This window comes from Chanos chanos, chromosome 13 (genome assembly GCF_902362185.1).
Source record: "Chanos chanos chromosome 13, fChaCha1.1, whole genome shotgun sequence".
Taxonomy (NCBI): domain Eukaryota; kingdom Metazoa; phylum Chordata; class Actinopteri; order Gonorynchiformes; family Chanidae; genus Chanos; species Chanos chanos.
This window is the reverse complement of record NC_044507.1, coordinates 7852721-7864650: the sequence shown is the minus strand read 5'-3', so window position 1 is coordinate 7864650 and position 11930 is coordinate 7852721. Positions and strand designations below refer to the sequence as shown.

Here is an 11930-nt window from a genome sequence, read left to right as displayed (position 1 = left end):
CTCAGTGTTTGTTGCATTGATCAATTAGTTTCTGAGAGCATAAACGGTCATGGCATACAGAAGTCTTTCAGTTTTTTTTTAAGAATCACACTGAGCAACTAAACTTTTGAACACAAAAACACAGCACTGTACATCAAATAGCAGCTGATCACTGGGACCAGCACTGGGATTCGGTATAACAATTTATACACACGCTACAATACCTCACGAGTTAGTGAGGCATCGGCAGACAAAATAAAAGAACAGTTTTATGGGAAGAAGTTGTGCTCACAGCTTTAAGTGGATGTGAGGAATTTTCACAGACAAACATAAGCAGCCTGAGAACTTGGTTTAATCTTGTTTAGGGAAAAGGGAGAAGAGAAGAGAAGAGAAGAGAAGAGAAGAGAAGAGAAGAGAAGAGAAGAGAAGAGACTCACGGTTTGACTCTGTTGGAGAATCTCCTACGCAGCAGGAAGGCCAGAGTGCTGAGAACCATAAGGGTTGTACACATGATCTCAGCTGTTCCATCCAGAATCTCAGACTGTCACTAACAACCCGTTTACTTACAGTCCAACAAACTCACAGCTCTCAGCTAGAAAGAGAACGCACACCGTGAAGAATGTCTCTATTGTTTCTGTCTCTGGTTCTACATGAGTGTTAGCGCCCAGTTTGTGAGAGGGATTAGCTGAAGGGATTAGCATTGCTCAAAAGGTGAGTTAGGTCAGCATGGCAGAATTAGTTCTGAAAACAAGGCTCACGAGACTGAAGCTGTTTATGTTTGTGTTTACATGTTTACAGACCCTGAGCCCCACCCAACTTCCCATGGGGGTTCATGGGTAGGATTCGCTGGCAGTCAAGGTATAGACTAAGACTGTCCCGCTCAGGTAAGGTATTCAACAAATTAGGATTTTTCTTTCATATAAAAAAACGTTATGAGCAAAAATTCATAACTGTCTTATAGAAATGTTTCTTAGCTATCTTAGTTTCTTAGCTAGTTTTGACTCCTGGTTTCATGATCTGGCTAAACTGAGAAAGCCTGCTTTGAGGAATCCACCCCTTGGATTCCTGTCTTTTTTTCAGCTGAGTAGATGAAGCGTAATTGATGGAAAAACTGAGTAGTGTCCTTACATCATACATTGGTGCCAGATATCAATTGCTCTCTGAATCTGAGCAAATGATGCATGTCTGATTGGTGTGGTCTGGACTGTGTTAGAGGAGGTCAGACCACAGAAAAATATGGACGAGAGTAAGAGCTTAATTTAGTACCACTCATGGCTGGAATTTAGAGAGAACTACATGACATTTTTTTGTGCTCTTCACAATATTTCACCAACATAAGTGCACACACACACGCACGCACACACACACACACACACACACACACACACACACACACACAGAGCAGACACATGTTCATACACACCATAAACACATATTTTACTTTAAGGACATTGCCAAGGTTCAGAGGTTCAGTCTGTGCGATAACCAGGTTGCAGAAATCAAACCGCATTTTCAGAATTTTCCGGCTAATGCCGAGAATCCACTGAAACTCTGAGATTTATCAGGTTCACCTTGACCCCACGCGCTGGCTACGCATCTCTTCACCTGCTATTGACTCAGTGAAAACAGCATGTTCATCCTGACCGATCAAAATGATGTTTGTCACACAGAGTCTAATGAAACATGGGTCATATACACTGAAAGCATAAAGTATAGATGGCTGTAACAGAGATCCCAGATACAGGTGTGACGGGGTAGACTTTATGCTGTTAATGTATAATTATATAGGTTTTATCAGGCCCTGAGTGAACAAAAACAATCTGCTATTTGCTGAGTCAGCCATGGGTGAAGAGGTGAACGGTGAACATGGTTCTTATCTGTGATACAGTGGCTCGGCATTCGGAGGAACAAATTATTTTGCCAGCAAAACATCTGCGTTTGCTTCACATCCTGGGATCCTGTGGAGCTACTTTTTGTCCATATCTGCTGCTTAAAAAAATGAATAAATAAATAAAATAAATAAATAAAAGAAGAACAAAAGGAACAAAAGAGGAACAAAAACAAAAACGATTTGAACTAAAACTGAACTGGCCTGAATACTACAGTAACTGTTTGCCATGAATGTTTAATTTGCATTTACATTATGCCACTTCCAAACTGTTTCTGTCCGAAGCAGCTTACAAAAGAGCGTAATGAACAGGGGTTTTCATGCCTCTCTATCAAATTAGCATTCTACTGAGCTGGCTCTGAGAGAGTGACAGCTATAATCTCTGACTGTGTGGTCTGGGATACTGAACCTGTTTCCTTTCTGGAAGTCCCTCCTGGTGTGCAGGTACAAATATAGACTACTTTAATCCCACGGTACCTTAGGCTGCTGACTCAGCGTGAGTAAACAGTGAACCGTGGGCCAGAGAGCAGGCTTACAGCGGGTGGCAGGTCCCCCAAAGCATTCTGCAAAAAGCTTTTTGCAAATCCTAATTAGGATGATTAGACAGGCAACTGATAATAACTACAGCTGAAGGTTTGGATTTTGTAAAGCTGCTTTGTAGCAGTATTTTTAATTTGATTTATTAGCTGAGATATGCCACATATCTCCATTCTTACGTTAAGAAATCAGGGAAGCACAGCTTGAATTGAAAAGTGAACCGACTGACAATAACTGCTGTATCGGAAGACACGCTCCAGCACACGAAACGCAATTTGGTGTTCGACCTGTTTCATGTCAAGGTTGGTGCTTAGCAGAACCTTTAGGCTATTTCACGGCTTTGATTGACATAGGGTAAATATAGATGCTGATTACCTCAAAATGAGTCCAAACATACAGAATAGTTGGCACATCGCCTGCCCCAGTTTCAATTTGATTGACAAGTCTACCGCTGATTAAACACCTTTTGACACACTGTAAACATAATTGCGGTTAAAATAAGATGAGCCGGGAATGCCTCTTTCTGCGTCTCTTAGAAGGAGATGCGTTTAGGTGTGTGTAGATTGTACTGATATGACTGTGTGATTGCCACGACAACTTGAGTCCTGTATATTTCACCACAGACGCCTTTAAAAAACTATGTATTAGATTAATTATCCAATTAGAGAGCGCTAGTTTATTTTATGACGCAGAAACCATCACAGCATTATGTTAAACCACTGTTCCTCTCCCTACTTTAGTCAATGGAGGAACTTCAAAACTGTCTGGTATGCTTCAAATTTAATCTGCGATCTCTGTTGGCATGTCTTGACTGTAGATATATATATTTTTTCAATCATATTTCAAGCATTGCTTATCTTTGTGAATGTGGTTTGCAGATGAACAGAAGTTCAGGAGAAACACTGCGGGTAGACACAGCGCTTCCTTTGGTTGCTACTGTACTCAATTCACGTCTCTGACAGAGCAGATAAGGAGTGTGTGATGAATGTGTGGCATGTTAGGTAAGAGAGAAAGAGAGAGAGAGAGAGAGAGAGATATGCCTGCACAGCTTCTACAAGATCATTAACTCTGATAAGAAGGAGTTTGGCATACCATACAATCACAACTCAATACAAAAAACTAATTTGTGAGGATGGAAACATGTGAGAGTGTTTGTGTGTGTGTGTTTGAAATGTAAGAGTGTGTGTATTTGCATGCACATGCTATTTCAGACATTACTGCAAATCATAATTGATCAGTTTGTTTTATTGCATGAGCCTTAGATTATAAAATACATGTATGATGTTTAATGTGAAACACTTGACTGCAATGTACCAATCTCATGTAGTATAGCATTCTTGATTTATTGGTCCTCACTACATAACTTTTCAGATATAATATGGAAAATGGCATACTGAATGTCTTGGTCGTAATATGATAACTTACACAGTACACCTGGAATTATTTTAGCAGATTTACACCTGTCAGTAAACACATTATTAATATCCATTCAAATCGTCACGAAAAATGCAAAGGCAATGTCCGTAGAATCCAATATTGCTGTCCTTTTTTTGGATATATATACATATAAAACTTACATTAGACAAGAATGAAGTACTAAGGACATGAGCTCGGTATGCCATGATGTGAGGAGATTAGATGGGTTTTTCACAGTGTTTTGTGGGTGAGCGATTCATCTGTTGTGTTTGAAGACTGTCTGCTATTTACCTTTGCATAGTGTGGTCTGATAATTTTGTGACCATTGTTGAACATTAAAAATAGTTAAAATAAGAAAAAGACAGTGGTTACATACAATCTGTTAAAGCTACAATTTATATTGTAATATTGATTGACTGATTCATTCATTCTTTCATCCAACCATCTACTAACATTCAAACACACAGACCCTCTCACACACACACACACACACTCACACACACACACACTCACACACACACACACACACACACACTCACACACAAACGCACACAGCATCCTGAGGTGTGCATGTATATGCACACAGACCAGTTCTTCAGTGTGATAAGGAGCTCTGGATGTTGGTGTCTCTCTCCTGATCCCTGATCTTGTGGATCCATCTTGCTTATACATAAGCATTGCCATGCTCTCCCAATTAAACCAGCAAAGCAGCTGATGACCAGTCGAATCAGGAGTCCAGGAGACCTCGTGTGGTGATTTTGAACTGATCAGTGGCAGGTTCCTTTGTTCACTTGGACTTGGAGATCTGAGGCCAGCCCAATTCAGCATAGACCTGGTTCACATGCCAGCACATGGTACCCATTAATTTAGACCATGCTGTCTGCACCTCTGCAGTGAAAGAATCAGAGAAGGCCTCAACCAGTACCTCCAGTATCACCCCACCCAGTATCTTCAAAACAAACAAACAAACAAGCAAGCAAATAAATAAAATGATGCAATGACAGATTATAACAGCTTTTACTGTTGATTGGACCTGGGTTTTTTTTTAACCGGTTAACATGTACATTCATTATCATTTATATAACAGACACTCTGATCTACAGCAGTTTACAAAAATATGCACAGTTGAATGGTAAAGTTGTAGCAAGCATGAATTTCTAAAGAGATCTGATAGTTACGTGAAGCAAGATAAGTTTAATGCTTTTTCCTGAGTTAGTATGAGATAAAAGCAATGCCCTAGGGCCGCTCTTGTGACGAGTTAGTGTTTCTATGGACTGGCTAATCTGGATCTACAGATACATCATATATGATAGTTCTGATGACATTTTCACTGTTTAGAATTGATAGGAAATTCAATCTCCCTATCTGCTTCTGGGAAACACCATCAGTGATTATATCACTGTGTATGTGAGAGCGTGTGTGTGTGTGTGCATGTGTGTGTGTGTGTGAGAGAGAGACAGAGAGAGAAACTGTGTGCTTGCTTATATGATGTAGACAGTTTGTCTTTGTACACTCATGCCTTTGCTTACCTTAAAGTAAACTGGATCCACTTTGTGCCGGAGCGCATGGGCTTTGCCAACCATTTTGAGGACAGAAACCATTTTTTCTCCGTCATGGATATTTTCCACCAAGGTGTTGAGTGCGTTCATGACTCTGGTAGCATGCTTCCTCAGCTGGGTACTTCTGCTCATCTCTTCTGGGTCTTCCATGTCTCGGAACTGACTGAAGTACTGCTTAGAGGAGGGAAAATTTACAAAGAGTCTAAAAGAAAGAGAAAGAGAGACAAAGAGAGAGACAGAGAGAGAGTGAGTAAGAAAGAAAGAAAGAAAGAAAGAAAGAAAGAAAGAGAATTTAAGCAACTTATCTGCTAAACAGCTCTCATACTATGTCTTCCCACAGACCCCTCTGAGCACGTCAGGCAGCTCAACTCATATCATAAACAAACATCCTTGGACAGCTTGACGCATGCACACAGTTCAATGTGTAATATTTAACCAAAGACCACGAAGCTGAAATCTGAAAGCGAGACCCAAATAAAAGTAGATTTTTTTTTTTTTTTTTACGAGTCATAAGAGATGACTCTGTTCAAAATTAACCAAATAATATTTTACTTTGAAGAAACAGACACTATATGGGTATTTTAAACATTTCTCATTTTTTTGTGAAATATCAACTCTCACAATGACGCATTGTCACGAAACTCTTCTGATTAAAATATTATTAGAGAATAAACAGGACAAATCCTGGGTCTGCACATAGCACTGCTGCATTAAAGAAACATTTAAAGATGACATCAGCACCCCCTCAGTGTGTTTGTAAGAACTCAATGGCTTTTTCCTTTGTCCCTCACATCACAGATGAGTTAAAGTCTTGAGTTATGGCCCATGAGTGGCTCAGGGTAATTAACCTCCGGGGAGAGGGCTTTCACACACACACACACACACACACACACACACACACACACACACACACACACACACACGTTCACCCAGAGCTACACGCGCGCACGCATGCACATATCTTATAACTAGTGATCAGTACATGTGAAGTAAAGTGTGTGTTTGTGGTGTGTGCTCACTGGCCCTCTGTGCTTGTTCTATTGTGCTAACATAATGGTGATACGGGTTTCATGTAAAGAAAAGCGAAGTCTTGTGAAGTCCTTCATGTGAAGTCCTCGAATCTAATAGTAGAGTTTCAATGCCCACTAGAACTGATCAAGCAAAAGCTGTGTATGATTGTAAGTACGTATGTATATATACATCTGTGTGCGTATTTGTGTGTGTGTGTGTGTGTGTGTTTGTGTGTGTGTGTGTGTGTGTGTGTGTGTGTGTGTGTGTGTTCATATGTATGTATGTATGTATGTGTATTTTTGTACGTGTTCATGACATCCATTCAGAGTCACTTCGATAAGCAGGTGGCCGCTGAAAACTTTCTCTTATAGAGCACCAGCACATCTCACCTGAGTAAATCTACCAGGCTCTAGACTTCCAGCTGTATCTATCACCAAAGCATTCCTGAATCTTGAGATGAATCTGGTTGAGGGTGGTTCATCCCCTCTTTCTACCATCCGCAAAGCTCATGTATCTGAGGACTTGATGCTATTCCTTCCTCAGTCTAACTCCCCCGCAGAGACCAAGATGGTTCGCTCCAACCTCCTGACTTTGTTTCCCGCAGATGTTACCCTCCCTGTGTTTAAACTAAGTCATAACAGGAAAAGGGGGGTTTTTATGTTTATATGAGAATAGAGAGTGGTTGTCTGTGGGGTAGCTGCTTCCTCTTCCTGTCCTCACCTGTAAAATCAAACACTGTACACACAACATGGCGATAAAACGGGAAATTTATGTAGAATGGTGTTGGTATGCGGAGTGTGTACAGGAACTCAGTCTCCAGTGCCCTGACAAACTAACCTCCCTCACTCCATCTCTCCCATAAAGTCAATGAAAGTCGTATAAACGGCAACGGAATATCAGAGGATGTAGCAGGTTCATAGCCCTCTCATATTTTTAACTCTGTTATCTGCATTGGCATATAAAAAGCCTCATTACTGCCTTAAAACCCAGTGACCTGTTCAGCTTGCCTCATCAGAGAGCTAAAACCGCTCTCTAAAAATAAACCCCAAGATAACCGCCGAGAAAAAAATGAGTGAATAAATTGATTGTCTGTAGGCTAGTGAGAAATGTCCAGACTTAAAACGACTCTCCTCACAGGGAGAAAAAAATCTGATTTTTTAGTGGTGAAAATGTCTAATTTAAAAACGCTTTATATGGACAAATAATCTTTGATCTCCAGTAAGAGAAGGTCTTTGAGCTTCTATTCTTTATTAATTGTGAATCGTGAAAAAAAGATTGTAAAGCTAGTAAAAATGGCAAAAGGATGATGAATGCACAGCCTTCCCAAACTGATGATGTTTGTGTGAGTGTCTCTCAGTTTCAGTCAGGTGACAGGATAAGACTCAGGAGTAAGATGACACTTGAGAATATTTGTTTATCCCCTTTGTGAGAGAAACCTGTAGGATTAAAGTCAAAGGCTAGATTTTTTTTCCGTTGATTAAATCACAGATTCCAGTGAAGTCATGAGGAGGAACAACAGGAGGGATGTTTATGTGTGTGTGTGTGTGTGTGTGTGTGCGCGTGAGAGAGAGAGAGAGAGAGGAAGAGAAAGAGAAAGAGAAAGAGAGAGAGAGAGAATGGTAGTCTGATCAAACTGGCTGAGAAGCTGACTGAAACCAAAAAGCAGTAATCTCTTTACCGAAGGAAGACTTTTTCTCTTTCTGTGGAAACATGGGCCTGAGAGACCTCGAATGCGTCAGTTAAAAACATCTTGTGGAGATGACAATTTACAATGATTTTGAATGCACATGAGGATTGTAAAATGCCTCGAAATGTTAAGGAAATTGTCTAACGTTATGTACTTAAACTCTTTTTTGTTTAATTCCAATGTGTTGTCATTTATTCTGAATGTTATTAAGAATAAAAAAATATTTTTATGTGTTGACATGCTCAAATCTTCACGTGGACATGCAAATTTGACCATCTTGGTTTGAATGCTCAGGTTGTACCCCGTCTTAATTTACATATCAATAAGGTTTAGTAATGGTCTGAAGCTAACTTTGTATGTTGTTCTAACGGTTGAGTTTGAACCTCTCAAAATCGCTGTCAACATCACCTTCCCCCCTCATCTCATTGCATTTCTATAGCTCATGCATTCCTCATTTTTTCAGGTTAAGCATTTACACCCGTCTTTGTAACTCTAACCCAGATAAAGCAGATAAAGCTGAATAATGACCCCACCGTGACCCCGGGCAGTCTTACTCAACTCTAAATCAACTGATACCGTCAAGTCTGACTAAGCAACAGTTAAAATAACGGCAGCCACCCCCGGGCCCCTACCACCCCATCCCTGATCTCTTTGACACACCTTCAACTCTCAGCTTCTGTGGGGCAGGTCAAAGGTGAGGAGGTCAGATATATTCTCGAGTCAGAGTGATCCAATTACCCTTATCAGTAATGTTTATCAGGGAGGAGACGCTGGGCCCTGGAGCTGCCTATTGTGCATGTGTGTGTATAGAAATATATGTGTTATCATGACAGTGGTGCTATCAATAGGGTTTTTCAGAATAACTGTAATTTCACTGGGTTCAGGTTCTCAAATATGTTTATGGTTACAGAAGAAGAAGAAGAACTTTATTTGTCACACACACCCTGAGCAGTGAAACGGAGCTGCTGCATTTAACCAATCCTAACACCAGTGAGCACACACACGTTATGAGCTGGGAGCAGTGGGCAGCCGCCTCCGCCAGCACCCGGGGACCAACTCCGGGTCTCTTTTGCCCCACTGACAGGACTACTAAGCGAGAAGTAGTCTACTGTAACGGGGTATAAATACATTTTGTAAATCGTAAATGTACTCAAGCAAGAGTGAAAAGTATTGTGCATTAAAACTACTCCCAGAAGTACAATTTATTGGAAAAAGTTACTCAAGTACATGTAACGGGATAAACGTAACACATTACTACCCACCTCTGCACACAGAGGACATGGAAACTACACACAGAAAGGACCTAGGGAAGCCAGGACCTGAGCCCAGGGCCTTCCTGCTGTGAGGCAACAGTGCTAACCACTGAGCCACCATGAAGCCCCCATAGCCAAGCGATACTAGTTTTAAGTCTGATAGTCACAATGAACCATTCACCAAAATTTCTCTATACCATTGGCATGACAGCCTAAATGTATGTGTGTGTGTATATATATAGCAGAAACATGCTGTTTAAACTAAGACATCCGTTGACAATGCAAAAATAACCTGTAAACAAACTTAATCCTGACTTTCTATACTGTAATTATGATGATTATTACTGTATTATGAATGTGCTGCTAGGCAGAGACAGAAACATTAAGCCTGTCTACATGGCTTCAGTCAGCTGAAGGTGCATGTATCCTCTCTGTATTGTGTTAAGAATGTAAGCATATGCAAGCTCATTCATCCCTTCAGTAAGCAGTGTCTGTGACTAATTCAGCATGGACAGTGTACAGAATGATGGGTGTGCACTACCTGACACAATAAGAGGAGAGAGACAGAAAGAGAGAGATAGAATACCTGGTAAGGACGGCCACTCCCGCGTCCTCACTGTTTTCATAGACTTTCGTCCAGGTGTTTTGAATCATCCCTCGCTCTGCATCTGAAAGAGGTTCTGTCTTCTCCAGCTGCTCCATCTTCCCTTTCCTCTCTCCTTCCATCTGTCTTCCACCAGCCTGGTGCTAGGATCACACACCCTCACACAGAGAGGTGATAAAAGCCCAACCACTGCTTTGATCTCTTTTTCCTAGAAGCTCTGACCTGAGAAAGCCTCAACAGACTTGTCTCCTTTGGTTTTACACTCACACAAAAAGGACACTCTCCCAGCTGTAGCAATTCTCTCTCTCTCTCTCTCTCTCTCTCTCTCTCACTCACTCACTCACTCACTCTCCCCCACTCAACCTTTCTCTCTCTCTCACTCAACTGCTCCTGAGTGAGTGTGAGGAGAACATGAGAGTAAATGCTATCTAAGGAGTACCCACCCACTTTCTCTCACTCTTATTCGCTCTCTCTCTCTCTCTCTCTCTCTCTCACTCACCCACACACAGACACATGTGCTCATGCTCACACTTGTTTTCTCTCTCTTTCTCACACAAACACACACACACATGCACACACGTATACACAGACACACACAAACACACAATTTGCATCTCTCTGACACTTTCTCCTCCTCTCCTTAATAATCCTCTCTGCACTCCCTCAGCTCTTCTCTTCATACCGCAAAACACAAGCTGATTCGAAATCAACCAAACACACACCTGGCATATGGTTTGTTTCCACAGGTCCAGTATTTGTTAAAAGACCAGGTGCGCACAGTGATTGTGACTTTGTGTGGAGTAAAGAATGATAAGACCGGTGAAGGCATGCAAAGACTTTGTGGTAGAAATATTTCAGAATAATGGTTTAGGGTAAGTCTGTCTTAAGTCATGCCAATGTTATCGGCATAGTATGAAGTCCAGAGCTGACGATAAACACTAAGGGCTATGACTCAATGACTTGAGAGCATGACAAAGGCACACAGTTACTATAGGTTCAAACTGGGTCAGTTTGGCATCAAATTATATTTCCAAACATGCACGTACACAAGCACACGCTCACACAGAATCATGTGTAATTTGGAGCAGGTGTGGTCAATAGAAGGAGGGATTTGTAATAGTGAATGACATGGCTTTTTTAAAAAAAACTGGGTATAAGGCTGTAGTGTTGTTAAAGGAAACTAACTCTTTTCTCTTTGTCTAACTGCCTACCCAATGATTACATTCAGTTTGCTTACATCTGCACGCAGAGACAGATATTGTCATTTCACCAACAGAGCCAAGTCATTTCAGGGGGTCTGGAGACAAGACAGGATCAGACATGGTTAATGAAAAAATCTCATTTTAATATCAGAATGAGCATTACAGTTTGGAATAATAACAATAAGAGACATGAAAATATTTTTTCTTTACTTTCAGTCTTAGAAAAGCAGCTGTTCAGTCAAATATTTTAATGCTCATTTAAAATCATCAACTTTGTCCTGTATCTTTGGGAGAAATCAGTGATGCTCCTCAGTAAAGAATCTTAATTGGAAGAGACCAATTCATCAGACCTCATTGGCAATTGAAGCACCAATGCATTAAATTGAAAGATTTGATTATGTAAACTTCTGACATATGTAATTTGAATTTGAAGTCACTGAAGTTAAACGGTTCTCCCACGCGAGGGTGTTAAAGTGGGGGTGACTTTTTTTTATTTTTAATTCATTAACAAAGGAGAGTTCTGTGTGATTTCATGTTTAGACAAGAGTGCAATTTAATAGAACACTGTGTCAGGCACACTGCAGCTTCCCTGAGGCCACAAACTAATATTAAGCCTTTTTGTTCTTGGTAAAAGGACTGCAAGTCTACTGAGGGTCAACTGAGGATATTACAGTATTGAGAGACCACGTGGCTCTCTTCCAAACAAAGGGGAAGTTTAGGGGATTGCAGCTGAAACACACGGTGACATAAATTAAACTACAGAGTTATTGCAATCTATCTGGCTTCAAATGAGA

General features: G+C 40.8%; 1 protein-coding gene across 2 annotated transcripts; it reads right to left on the bottom strand.

The window, feature by feature from the left end:
* Window positions 1–4298: 4298 nt before the first annotated feature.
* Window positions 4299–10533, bottom strand: LOC115826283 (cytoglobin-2). Of its 2 annotated transcripts, XM_030790039.1 has the most exons (4): window positions 10514–10533; window positions 9917–10060; window positions 5350–5581; window positions 4299–4769 (listed from the first exon to the last, which is right to left on the bottom strand). In XM_030790039.1, the coding sequence occupies exons 2-4, from the start codon at window positions 10054–10056 to the stop codon at window positions 4608–4610; spliced, it is 534 nt and encodes a 177-aa protein (XP_030645899.1). In that variant the 5' UTR covers window positions 10057–10060; window positions 10514–10533; the 3' UTR covers window positions 4299–4607. The 2 variants fall into 2 exon arrangements, with proteins under 2 accessions (XP_030645899.1, XP_030645898.1); XM_030790038.1 differs by lacking the exon at window positions 10514–10533 and having other exon boundaries at window positions 9917–10295.
* Window positions 10534–11930: the final 1397 nt, after the last annotated feature.